This window comes from Chenopodium quinoa, unplaced genomic scaffold (genome assembly GCF_001683475.1).
Source record: "Chenopodium quinoa cultivar QQ74 unplaced genomic scaffold, ASM168347v1, whole genome shotgun sequence".
Lineage (NCBI taxonomy): Eukaryota > Viridiplantae > Streptophyta > Magnoliopsida > Caryophyllales > Amaranthaceae > Chenopodium > Chenopodium quinoa.
Window position 1 is genome coordinate 658,286 of NW_018744828.1, and position 12,719 is coordinate 671,004.

The 12,719-nt window shown below is 38.7% G+C and overlaps 1 protein-coding gene across 1 annotated transcript; it reads right to left on the reverse strand.

Moving 5' to 3' along the window:
- Positions 1–883: 883 nt before the first annotated feature.
- Positions 884–4,264, reverse strand: LOC110704274. The gene is made up of 2 exons (XM_021882067.1): positions 1,502–4,264; positions 884–1,427 (listed from the first exon to the last, which is right to left on the reverse strand). The coding sequence occupies exons 1-2, from the start codon at positions 1,586–1,588 to the stop codon at positions 1,128–1,130; spliced, it is 387 nt and encodes a 128-aa protein (XP_021737759.1). The 5' UTR covers positions 1,589–4,264; the 3' UTR covers positions 884–1,127.
- Positions 4,265–12,719: the final 8,455 nt, after the last annotated feature.

Consider the following 12,719-nt stretch of genomic DNA (forward strand, 5'->3'; position numbering starts at 1 on the left):
TCTCTTAAATTAAAGAAGGGCTCAAAATCTTTATAATAATATTCATTTATTCTAGGGATTACCGCAAGATCTAATGAAGGGAAGCCTAAGATGGCACAAAATTCTTATGGTAAAGGGCTAATTTCATCACACCCTAGTCTAAAGCAATGTGTATCTGTATCCTAGTATTCTAAGGCGGTATGAATAAAATTTATATCAAGATCTACCCCTTTAACACCATAAATACCTCCCATGTGAAAAAAGTCGAGTTCTTTTCTCTCTTTAGCAGTTAAAGACCGACACCATTCACGAGTGAAATTGCTAAAACTCTTAGTAACTAAAGACATGATTATTTGTTGAGAAACTAAGATTATAATCTGTCCGAATTATACAGAAAATCGGCAAATTAGGGGGCTATTTATTTACAAAATCGATGCAGTTTGACTCCGGAAAGGACTCAGAATCAGCGAACTACAGCGCCGAACGACAAGCCAGTCGCTTGGCGACAACAGCAGCGTTCGGCGACAGCGCTAAACGCATGGCGCTGCAGCGCTTCCTTGACGTACTATGCAAACCACGTTTTTCTGGCTATGATTTGAATTCGTACAATGACTTTACAACTTTGCCCTTTGTTCAAATACCCCACATATATTGATTTAATGTATTCCCCTTCTATTTTCTTCTTGGATTTATTCAGACTTAATTAAATTTAGGTTTGTTTTAAGTCCAATTTATTCAGACTTAATTAAATTTAGGTTTGTTTTAAGTCCAATTTATTTTTCATTTTTTCTTTTTGAGGGAGAAAGTATGATACCCTCCATTAGTAATAAAAATGACGGAAATTTTTGTGCAAAAGTTAATCACAATTTCTTGCACACACACATATGCACATAAAAATGAAAAATAAATACAAAGATAATACAATCATGATATATAATAGTCTATATATACAAAATGTGTCTAACAAATGTGTCAGTCAGACAAAGTCTTATAAAAGTTAGAATAAATAAACACAGTTACAACTACGGCGCTGGAGGACGCAGATGATGAGGAATGTTCATCATATCGAAGAACTGCTCAGATCGTGGAGTATGCTCCCCACCTGCTCCGGTCTCATTAGGAGAAGGGAAACTCAACTCGAGACCAGTTCACCCAAGGTCGCCCTGGTGATGAATCAGCAAAGGCTGAGGCTGCAGAGGCTGCTGCGACGACGAGCCAACCTCGTATGTCCCACCACCTCTCGGAGCCGATGTCGCCTCTCCGTAGTCCATCAGCCCAGCCTGTGCACTCTCAGATGAAGAGCCCGAGCCCTCCACCGCCTCGGTACGGGCAACATCAGAACAGCCACCCCGACCACCAGAAGTAGTGCGGCGACGCCTAGAACTAGACCTAGTCGGCTCTCTCCGAACCTCATGTCTCTTCCGAGTACGGGAAGGAATAGGTTGTCCCTGTAAAAAGAAATCATGTTAGAAGAAAAGAAAATAGAAATATAAAAAAAGTAGAAATAAAGAGGAAAAGCTACCTCCCGAACAGTGTCGTCACGACGACAGGAATCCATGTTCCTCATCCGCACGAGCTGGCTCCGGAAGGCTTCTATGCACCTCGCCATCGCCGTAACCACCTCGCGCGAGAACTGTCAAAGAAATAAAATCAGTAACTGTTCCAAGTGCGGATCCAAGGGTTCTGCTGGGTGAACTTGATCCTGTTAACTACCTACACAAGGTAGCACACGTAAACTGCCCTTGGGGGTGGCTCGAGGAACCCTTCTCCGAAGCTTAAGTTAGAGAATGTTTAGAGAGAGAAAGTGTACTTAGAAAGATGTAGAAAGTATAGCGACTTGATTGTCTTACCCCCATTCCGTTGTACTTTATCCTCTATTTATAGGCGTACCATCTCCTTCGTGGAGAGTTCAGCCTGGTCAGCCCTGCGGGCTGACTCTGCCGGTCTAGTGAGCCCTCCTTTAATTGATTTCTCGGCAGTGAGTGCGCACCCTAGGGGCTGGGCGATATTTCAGTGGGAGCTATCCTATACAACTAGCCCCTCAAGAGGTGGTATGAGGTCACTCATGCCGACTCTTTGCTTGTAGGAACATTCTTCTTAACTGAGCCCAGCTGGAAGGAATAGCTCAGCAGGAGCTATCCCCTACAACTAGCCTCTCAAGAGATGGCGTGAGGTTCTTTTCATGCCAGTTGTTCTGAGCGTGTAGCCTTATCGGCCATGACTCAACGGGTCGTCTGGCTTAATTAACCTGCATAGTAACAATACAAGACAGATATAAATAAATAGCAAGCAAATAACTTACCCGAGTCTGGTGGTGAGGGATAGATCGCTCAACAAAACGCTGATCCTCAGGAGCAAGAGGGATCATCTCATCAATAGGCTCATATGTCCCCTGATAGTGGATGGACATTCGAGGGGGAACAAACTCAGTAGGATCGATCTAGCAAAAAGCAAACCGAGGTGAATAAAATATCACTTAGGGGCTACTTAGCAAAGAGATAAAATACAAAAATCATACCGCCGCTTCCTCAGACAAAACAGGAGCCGGAGCTAACAACGGCAGCAGATCCTACTCGTAGCATCGCCCTGAGCTAGCATGAGATCGCCAAGGGGTACCAGCAGGTGACCTCCCGACAAGTTGAGCAGCATCGCGTCATGAAACATATGACGTGGCGGAGGAGCAGGGACGACGAAAATCTCTGAGGAGTGCTGAATAGAAACTCTCTCTCCTAGGTACACGCCGCCTCATATGTCCCTTGAAATTAGTAGCGACACTCAGCAGTGTACTGCGCAGCCAGCGCAGAAGTAACCGGACCACCCCATGGCCGGTATAGTACATCAGGCTCCTGCAAAGAATGCCTATAAGATAAAGTTTCTACCAAAAGCGAACTATGAAAAGGAACATACCGAGAGGATCAACTCTCAAACACGGGCAGTAGTTGCCTGGTTACTGAAGCGACCTCCCCAACAGGCGCCAACGGGGAACTCGCGTGGAGATGGTCTCGCTGGCGCAAGCGAAGGAAATTACTCGTAGAACCAAATCTACAAAGATAAAGAGGAAATCAGCGGATGCTAATAAGAGCTTAGATCTAACTTTGTAAGAGATGAAGTATACCTCTACGACTCTCCAGAAGCTAGATTGAGCGATGTCCCCTGTGTAAGACTGCTGTCGACAGGAGTCTCGCAATCCTCGCAAAAAGTCAGCATAGGCCAAGCTGGCCCAATCATAACTCCTGATCAGCTGAAGATCGCGGACAGTAGGAAGCACCCTACTACCTTTGTCAGGGGAAAACGTCTCTAACAGCAAAATAAGTGCAAAGATGTGCACCTGCTGCTCTCGGGTAGTCACATCGTCCTCGAAATCCATCGCCAGAGTCGACCGACGAATGCACCTGGAGCTAAATCGTGATGGCTCCACCTCAGCACGGGCCCAAACAGCAATCGGACCCAACATCTCATCGACCTCAGGAGAGAAAACGCTGATGGAGCTGTCGAACGGCAGCGCGGTCGAGCTAAACTCCAGTCCCGAAATAAGACTGAAGTCGGCTGGGGTGATAGTCATCTCACCCCAAGGAAAGTGGAAAGTGTTGGTGGTGTCCTAGAAGAACTCCATCAAAGCGCGAATTACGTGGTGGCTCGCGTCAAATGAGTACATGGCCTGCGTGGCCCGAAACAGGGCAGTCATCCCACAAGACTCCCAAAGAAGTCGCAGCCCCTCATTGTCGCTGAAATACTTGTCGTACAGCATCCCCAGAGTGTCATTACCCGATCCGTGGTTGCGTGTCCTGCACTAACGATCCTGCGACGCACCCTCTCTGAAATGTGGTGCTCGGGGGCAAAGAACAGTGTCCGCTCGTCCCACTCAGGGAAGGAACTGAGAGAGGTGGACGGGTCGGTGTCCTCCTGAGCGGGCTCGTTCTCCCGTCGCGTGTCTCGAGACCGGGAATCAGAACCTCACTGTCTAGCCATACTACATTGTGCAGAATTGACAAAAAATAAGGTTCTATAGTATCTAAGGTTTGCCTAGCCGCATGATACTATGTTCACAAAAAAACAGAGTACATAGTACTAAAATAGAGCACAATTACAATTCAAGCATACATGGAATTTTTCGAGCAACCAAAAAATTTCTTACAATATTATGATAATTATTGTGACAAATCGGACAAGAATTGCTAGTAAACAAATCAAGAACGGGCCACATTGTTTTCAGACCTTAAGAGGTTCAACAATAGTGAATCGTTTGTTTCTTCACCAAATTGAGTCAAACAAGTCTCAAAATACTCCCAAGGCAATATATAAACATAATCAAGCAATTTCGTGGCATAAAATTTGACAAACAAAGAGAATTGAGCAATATAAGTTTCGAATTTTCAAGAAATTCGTGAATAAACATGAACAAAATTCATCAAAATTCGAGTGAATTTGGAAAAAACTTACACAGATCAGCAAACTAGAAGAACAAAGCTTTGATTTGCAACAAATTTGAGCGAATTTAGTTGAGAAACGAGTGAGATTGAGCAATTTGAAGTTTCGCGGCGAACTCGAACGAAAGTAACAGCAGTAGCAGCAAAATGAGGAATAAAAAGGATTTATACAAAAATCTTGACTGCAGCGTCGCACGGCAGCTTTGTCGCCGAGCGACAGGGCAAAATTGCGGCGCTAGAGACGTTGAAGCGGCGACAGAGCACAAAGCCTCTCAGAACGATTATTTCGACCTCGTACAACAATTTTGGGTTCCTTGGTACGCTAGTTAGCCCTATAAGAAATTTAACATGATTTAATAACCGGCTCGATTACAATCGCATTAAGTGATCGACCTGATAAATGATCGTCTCACTTAGCTTAAAGCGCCTAAAAATTGGCTCAATGCGAAGGTACCGACATACTGGTTCACAAACAACAGAAGCACCGACATACTGGTTCACAATTCAGAGGCACCGACATACTGGTTCACAAGCAGCAAAAGCGCTGACGCACTGGCATAGCAAAAGCAAAGTTCAAGAGAACTTTAAAGGATTGACATGCGTTGGTCTTCAGTGATACTCTTCAGAGTATTATCCCAAAAAATGAGGATGGCTTCAGGCGAAGCAATCTTCGATCATGTTCCCTAGCTTGCGGAAAATGGTCACAAAGCGCTAGAAGGTCGTTTCAGGCGAAGCAATCTTCGATAGGGTTCTCTAGCTTGCAGAAGAATATCACAGCAGAATTGGAGGCAGTCATAGGCGTAGCAGTCTTCAGGCAGTATCCCCTATCTTGAGGAAGATCGTCAAATAAAAAGAAGCTCTTTGTTCAGAGATGCGTGAACATATCATCGAAGCTCTTTGCTCAGAGACGAGTGAGCATATAATTCAAAGCTCTTTATTCAGTGACGCGTGGACATATCAACATCAAAACAGCGGGATGGTGTTCCCTAGCTTGCGGAAGGTTGTCACAACAGCAAATGCAGAAACAAATCGGTTACCTCCAGAGACGTGTGCTCGACGGTGCAAGATACGCGTTTCTTAACTCTTTTATTTGTTTCACTAATGCTAGTTTACAGGTATCGGCGTTACAAGAGTGATTTAGGATCGCAGAACGTTATGAATCATTCTCCGTCCCTATCGGTACTTTGACTTTTGTTTTCGAAACTTGCGTTTCTCCAAACTCAGTCAAAGTGGGGGCTTCTCTAGACACCCATTTGTGTCTCCCCAAAACCAAACCCGGTCATGAATACCTTTCACGTCGAATCATAATCAAATGAAGTGAAAGTGTGGAAAGTCTAGTATTGCGGTTTATTTTTAATTTTTTTCTTTATTTCTCTCTTTTTTTGAAAACCTATTTTATGAAAATAGCTAATCCAGTTTAGTTTGGTCCATGGAAAGGGTCCAATAATAGTGTATTTGGATTGGGCTCAAAAAGAACTTTCCAACGATATATTATAAGCCCAATTCCGATGAATAATGAGGAAGTTATGGCCAAACTACTAAACTGGGCCCGGTTTGATCTTTATATGAGGCCCAATGGTCTAGAGGAGGGCCTATTATGATTTATCATTCCTAATGTAATTAGCATTGATTGTAGTCTTCTAGAATCTTCTACAAGGTTCTTTTGAATCCTAATTTGATTAGCATTGATAATTGAGGTTTAAGAGTTTTATTTAGAATAAAAGAAGTGTTTTAAAGGAAATTACAGTTTTACCCTTCGTACGCTTAAATTTTATCAAAATATGAAAACGCGTAGAAAAATTGTCTACAACGCCACACTACAGGTTGTCGCCTGGTGACAGGCCTGGCGACACGTCTGTCGCTTGGCGACAGAGTGTGCGAGGCAACAGCGTCGTGTTTTATTCTTTTCGAAACTCTAATTCTTTTTTATCATAATCCGGCTAATTTTCGTTATAAATAGCCTCCTAAAACCTCCGTTTTTAATCACCAACTCTCATCAAGAAATTCTTGATACTCTCTCTCTCTCTCTCTTTTCTAAACTAGCCCTTTAACATACAAAATTCCGCATTCACAAGATCTAGACATACCTAGTCAAATTCGAAGTTGCCTTCGCCCTAGAGGTGAAAAATTTGATTTCTGAGGGTTTGGTCCCAAATCTAGTCTAAACTTTCTTAATTCTCTATTTCAATTATTTGATTTTATATTTTCCTTGAAGTTACTAACGTGTGTATTTTGTTATTAGAAAGAGATACGAGGCATCCAAGTAAGTGATTTAATTGTTTAATTGATATTATAAAGAAATTATATTTAGGTTGTTATTTTGATTCCTAGTATCATGTTAGGATGCTTTTCCTAGTATCCTGTTAGGATGCTTTTCCTAGTATCGTATTTAGGGTGATTTGCTTATATCAATTATGATTTCTATGATGCTTCGTACTGTCTTTCCTAATATTCATGTTAGTGTCATATTAGGGCTAAATATTTGATCTTTAATGTTTAGTGACATGCTAGGGTTTGTTATTAATCTTGTTAGTATCATGCCTAGGATCTTGCTATTATTATGCTTTAACATGATTATGATTATTTTTATGCTTCATAATTATTTTAATTATGATTATTATTATTATGATTATGATGATTTTTATGTTGCTTGATGATTATTATTGTTGTTGCTTGATCACGTCTTTTATGCATGTTTAAAGGGAATTTGTATTTGTAATCACGCTTAATAAGATAATTAATAATCTTGTTTAGGGTTAATATGATCTATAATTCAAGTGATCGCCAATAATAGTTTATTTGTGCATTAATATTCAACGAACATAGATAAACAGGTTTAGGGTAAACCTATTGATTGCATGTTAGTTAAAAAGCGCACAAGAATACGAGCAGAATAAAGTAGAGGCCTATTTTAGGGAAGGTTCTTTCTCTTTTAGATTGGATTTGTACCTTCATCCCCGAACTTCCAGTCTTGGTTCCAGACCTATTGGAGTTAACGATCTCATGGATCATTAAGGGGTGTAACCTTCACCCTGTGAACGGTTTACAAGTTCCTAAAACTTGTTGGTGACTCTTTTGCTCTAGCTTCCTTCCCTTTGGACGCCACCATACTTTAGTGTATGATCAAAGTAGAGTTCAAGTTTGGGGTAATGCTTGAAATATTCCCTACAAATATTGATGCACAAACAAAACTATTATTGGCGATCACTTGAATTATAATCATATTAGCCCTAAACAAGATTATTAATTATCTTATTAAGCGTGATTACAAGTACAAATTCCCTTTAAACATGCATAAAAGGCGTGATCAAGCAATAACAATAAATATAATCAAGCAACATAATATTCATCATAAGCAATAATTATAATAGTTATAAAAATAACAATCATAATTAAAATAATCATGTTAAAGCATAATAATGGCAAGATCCTAGGCATGATACTAACAAGATTAAAACAAACCCTAGCATGTCACTAAGCAATAAAAATCAAAACTTTAACCCTAACATGATGCTTACATGAATATTAGGAAAGAAAATAGAAAGCATCATAGATATCATAATTGATATAAGCAAATCACCCTAAACATGATACTAGGAATCAAAATAACAGCCTAAACATGATTTATATATCATAATATCAATTAAAAACAATTCAAGTACTTACTTGGATGCCTCGTATCTCTTTCTAATTACAAAATACACACGTTAGAAACTTCAAGGAAAATATAAAATAAACAATTAAATTAAATAATTGAAAGAAAGAATTAAGAAAGTTTCGACTAGATTTGGGACCAAACCCTCAGAAATATCAAACCTTTCACGTCTAGGGCGAAGGCAACTTCGAATTATGCTAGGTGTGTCTAAATCTTGTGAATGCGGAATTTTGTTTGTGAAAAGTTGATTTAGAATAAGAGAGAGAGTATCAAGATTTCTTGATGAGAGTTGGTAATTAAAAACGGAGGTTTAAGGAGGCTATTTATAACGAAAATAAGCCAGAATATGATAAAAAAGAATCGGAGTTTCAAGAAGAATAAAACACGACGTTGGCGCCGCACATGCCTCTGTCGCCAGGCGACAGCCTGTGGTGCAGCGCTGAAGGCAATTTTTTCACACGTTTTCATATTTTTGATAAAATTAAGCGTACAAAGGGTAAAACTGTAATTTCATTTAAAACACTTCTTTTATTCTAAAGAAAACTCATAAAACTTCAATTTTCAATGCTAATCACATTAGGATTCAAAAGAACCTTCTAGAAGATTCTAGAAGACTACATAATCAATCCTGATCGCATTAGGAATGATAAATCTTAATAGGCCCTCCTCTAGATCATTGGGCCACATATAAAGATCAAACCAGGCCCAATTTAGTAATTTGGCCATAACTTCCTCATTATTCATCGGAATTGAGCTTATAATATATCATTGGAAAGCTCTTTTAGAGCCCGATCCAACTACGTTATTATTGGACCCTTGTTATGGACCAAACTAAACTGGATTGGATATTTTCATAAAATAAGTTTTCGAAAACAGAAAGAAAGAAGAGAAATAAAACAAACTGCAACACTAGATTTTCCACACTTTCACTTCATTCAATTATGATTCGACGTGAAAGGTATTCATCACCGGGTTTGGTTTTGGGGAGACACAAATGGGTGTCTACACTTATACAAACAATTAAATACCACTACAATAGTAGCTAGATCACTTCTACTCGGGTGCATTATAATTATGAAGAAATTGATATTTATATGAAATCAAAGAGGGGAGAGAGAAGTTGACCTGCTTGACGAAATCGGTTATTTGAGGGCCAATAAAGATAGGGTCGGTGAGGTGAGTAGCAATGAATAATTGACAATGGAGTGCAGAGGAGATAGCTCGATGCGAAATTAGACATCCATAGTCGTTTAGGGCCGGGGGTAAGAATTCTTCGAGATTTGTCTACCATTGTTGTTATGTCATTGCTGAAGCTCCAAATAATTATGTCATTTTTGACAGAGGACTAGATGGGTTTTCTGTAGTTAGAGAAGGTGATGGAGTTAGGGTTAGAGCAACTAAGAAGCTCTAAACCAGATCTGATAAAAGAGACAAAGAAAGAGGAAAGTTTTGAAGAGGGCAATAGAGAAATAAGCGATTAACGGCGCTTGATATAAGTTGGATATTATGAGAAAAGGCGTTCAAATCCACAAGGAAATAAAGTTTCTTTTTTTTCTTTTTTTTAATATGTTAAAATCAAATAGAACAGTTAGCTAAGAAATACGTTCTATATAATAAAATCACAATTTAATAAAAAATAATATACAAATCATATAGAACGCTTGTTTAAGAAATGCGTACTATACAATAAAATCACAATTTAATACAATAAATAAATAAATCAAATAGAACGGTTCACTTAGATAGGCGCTCTATATAATCTTGGAAACCCTCACGAAATCAAAACTCGTCCTGTAAGGAAACTTGTGGGTTTAAATGGCTTCTCACTTGAGCTAAAAGTGATTTGCGTTTGCCATGCGTACGATTTTGCTTGCTTTCCTTCCCTCTCTTGTCGTTTTTCTTTGTTTTTGTTCTAGCAAGTTCTTTCCTCATTTTGGTTTTTTATATCTATTTTGCTCGGGACAAGCAAAAGCCTAGCTTGGGGGGATTTGATAGCTAGTAATTTGTATGATTCTTGAGTGGTTTTGAGCCTTAGAATTGTGAGAAATCAATATATTTGTTTACTAGTTACTCTATTTTTATGCATTTTATGTGTATCCTATGCTTTACGGGGCTGCTAGTGTTTTGATGTATAGTTAGGTATAACACTTTGAAGCTTTTGGACAAAGAAGAAAAGAAGTTGGATACAAGAATAGGAAATAAGGGAGCTATGGAAGAATGATATAAGAAAGGAAAAGAGTCCAAGAATGAAATAAGAGCATTTGGAAGGTTTTTTGCATTAAAATCAACTTTAAATGACCATAACTTTTGTTCTACTCAATATTTTGAAATGATTCAAATTGTAGAATAAAGTTCATCTCAAGAGATTTCCAACGACTGGTCACATGCTTATTTCAATGAGTGCTGAAGAAGTTATGATCTTCCAAAACAAATCTGTTTTGCCAGTAAAGGGTTGCACGTCCGTTCCAATAAGTGGCACGACCGTGCAAGGCCCTGCACATTCGTGCCAAGTGATGCACGTTCATGCAAGGTCAATCAGTAGCTATTGCTCGTATTTTAACAGTTTTGCACATCCGTGCAACCTTTGGCACGTCCGTTCCGACCTGTAGACGGGTCGTTTCCTCGTTTTCTCCGCCCTTTTATTTGGGGTTTATATAATATCCCTTTGGCTTCATTTGTAGGGGAGATCTTCTTCTCCCTTAGTCTTCTTCGGCCCTTTCTCTTCGCTAACAATGTAGACCTTTAATTAATTAGTTGTATTAGCTTAGTATCTCTCAAACCCAAGCATTGTAGAAGATAATTTCAAGCTTTATAGTATCTCAATTTAAACATTTCTTCTCAACTTTGAAGCTTCAAGTAATAATCTCTTACTACCTTCTCTTCTTAATTTTCTGTTTCTATATGCTATAGTGAATCTTAATCTTCATTAATATTTCTTGCATGTTCAATGTTAGAATGTTACTCTTATTCATGATTTGTGAGTAGTTCTTTAGTTAGGGGTTGGGTGAAAACCCAACTAAGCCATGGTTGATTGACTTGGATTTATTCATGTTCTACTCTGGATTGATAATTTTTTGTGCTTGAATTTATTATTGCATGTATATTTTGGTGGCCACTTTATGCTCATGTGTTCATTCCCTTACTTACATTGAAAGATGGGGTTTAGTAGTGAGTCATTTCTTGTGCAATCGGATTATGTCTCTTTTATGACTATGGATAATTTGTTTCAATGAATAGGATGCTTTAGTGTGATAATTTAGGTGAGAAATCCCAATTATTTGCGCCTTAAACTTTCTCAGACCGATCGAAATACAAAGTTGAGTTAGAAATCCACTCCCTATCATCGAGACGTTGTTTCTTATTATGTTAGTTGTTTGGTATAGGAAATGATTAGTGTTGTGACTTTGAAAGAAGGCAACATTGAGTTCTCATTCTATCACCCATGTATGTTAATGATTTATCCTTGTTATCGATTATTTGGTTTGGTTGATGTTGAACCCCATTTATCCCTAGCACTTCTTTCCCATGTCATTTCCTTAGTCTAAACTAGTTAGTCCATAAACTTTCAATTCTTGATTCAATCTAGCTTATTATAATTAACACTTGTCGGTGATTCCCCTTAGGGTGTGTTTGGATAGAAGGATTTAGGGGGAAAGGAAGAGAAGAGAAAGGGAGGGATACAATTTCCTTTGTTTGGATAGCAAATTAGGAAGGGAAAGGAAATGGAAGGAAAGGAAATGGGTGGAAAATAATTCATTAATTACTTAGGAGTAAAATCATTCCAATTTTGAAAAGATTTGGAAGGAAAATTATGTAAAAATTGATGTAATGTAAAAAGACAAATATACCCTTTACTTTCTAACAAAAATCTGAACATCAATTTTTGATGTAAATTTTTTTCTCTCTCCTCACAATATCCCTAAATTTCTAGGGTTCCAAAATTCAATTTTTTTCCCCCAATTTCTAGGGTTTGTGGAGTGAGATTTCACTACAAATCTACTCATACTTGTCATCTCTCTCACGATTTATTTGATTTTTTCAAGGTAAGTGTCATATTTTAGTTTGATTTTGTTGATTAAATATTTTAATGCGATTTTGTGGAGTGCGATTTTGTTCTTCTACTCAGGCTAGGATGCGTGCGATTTCTAAGGCATATTGAACTGCGCTTTCTTTTAATTAATGCTTTGCTTGCTGCTTGTAATCATTCTAAGTTGTATGATAATGTACCCCAACTGTTCGACGAAATGCCTAAGAGACATTGGTTTGTTCTTAATGAGGTTTCTTATGGGATTTTGATTAGGAGTTTTTGTGGGAAGGGTGATCCTGAATTGGCTTTGAAAACTTTGGGGGAAATGGAGGAGAAGGGTGTTGAGGTTACTGCTGTTGATTAGGATTTTTGGGCCAGACCATACTTGATCAATTATGCCTACTGCCTAGGAACCATTTCAGCATCTACAATACTCGGCAACTGTGGGATTTGCTGCCTAGCACAATAATGTTGCACCACCACCACTAAATTTATTTCAAACTTCTACAAGGACTACACTATAATTACTCCACTTCGTATAACATAAAGTTTTAATTTTTGAAGTGACCAAATTCCTAAAGGCGCCTAAAATTAGAAGTGAAAACATATCAATAAAACATAAAGTTATAAT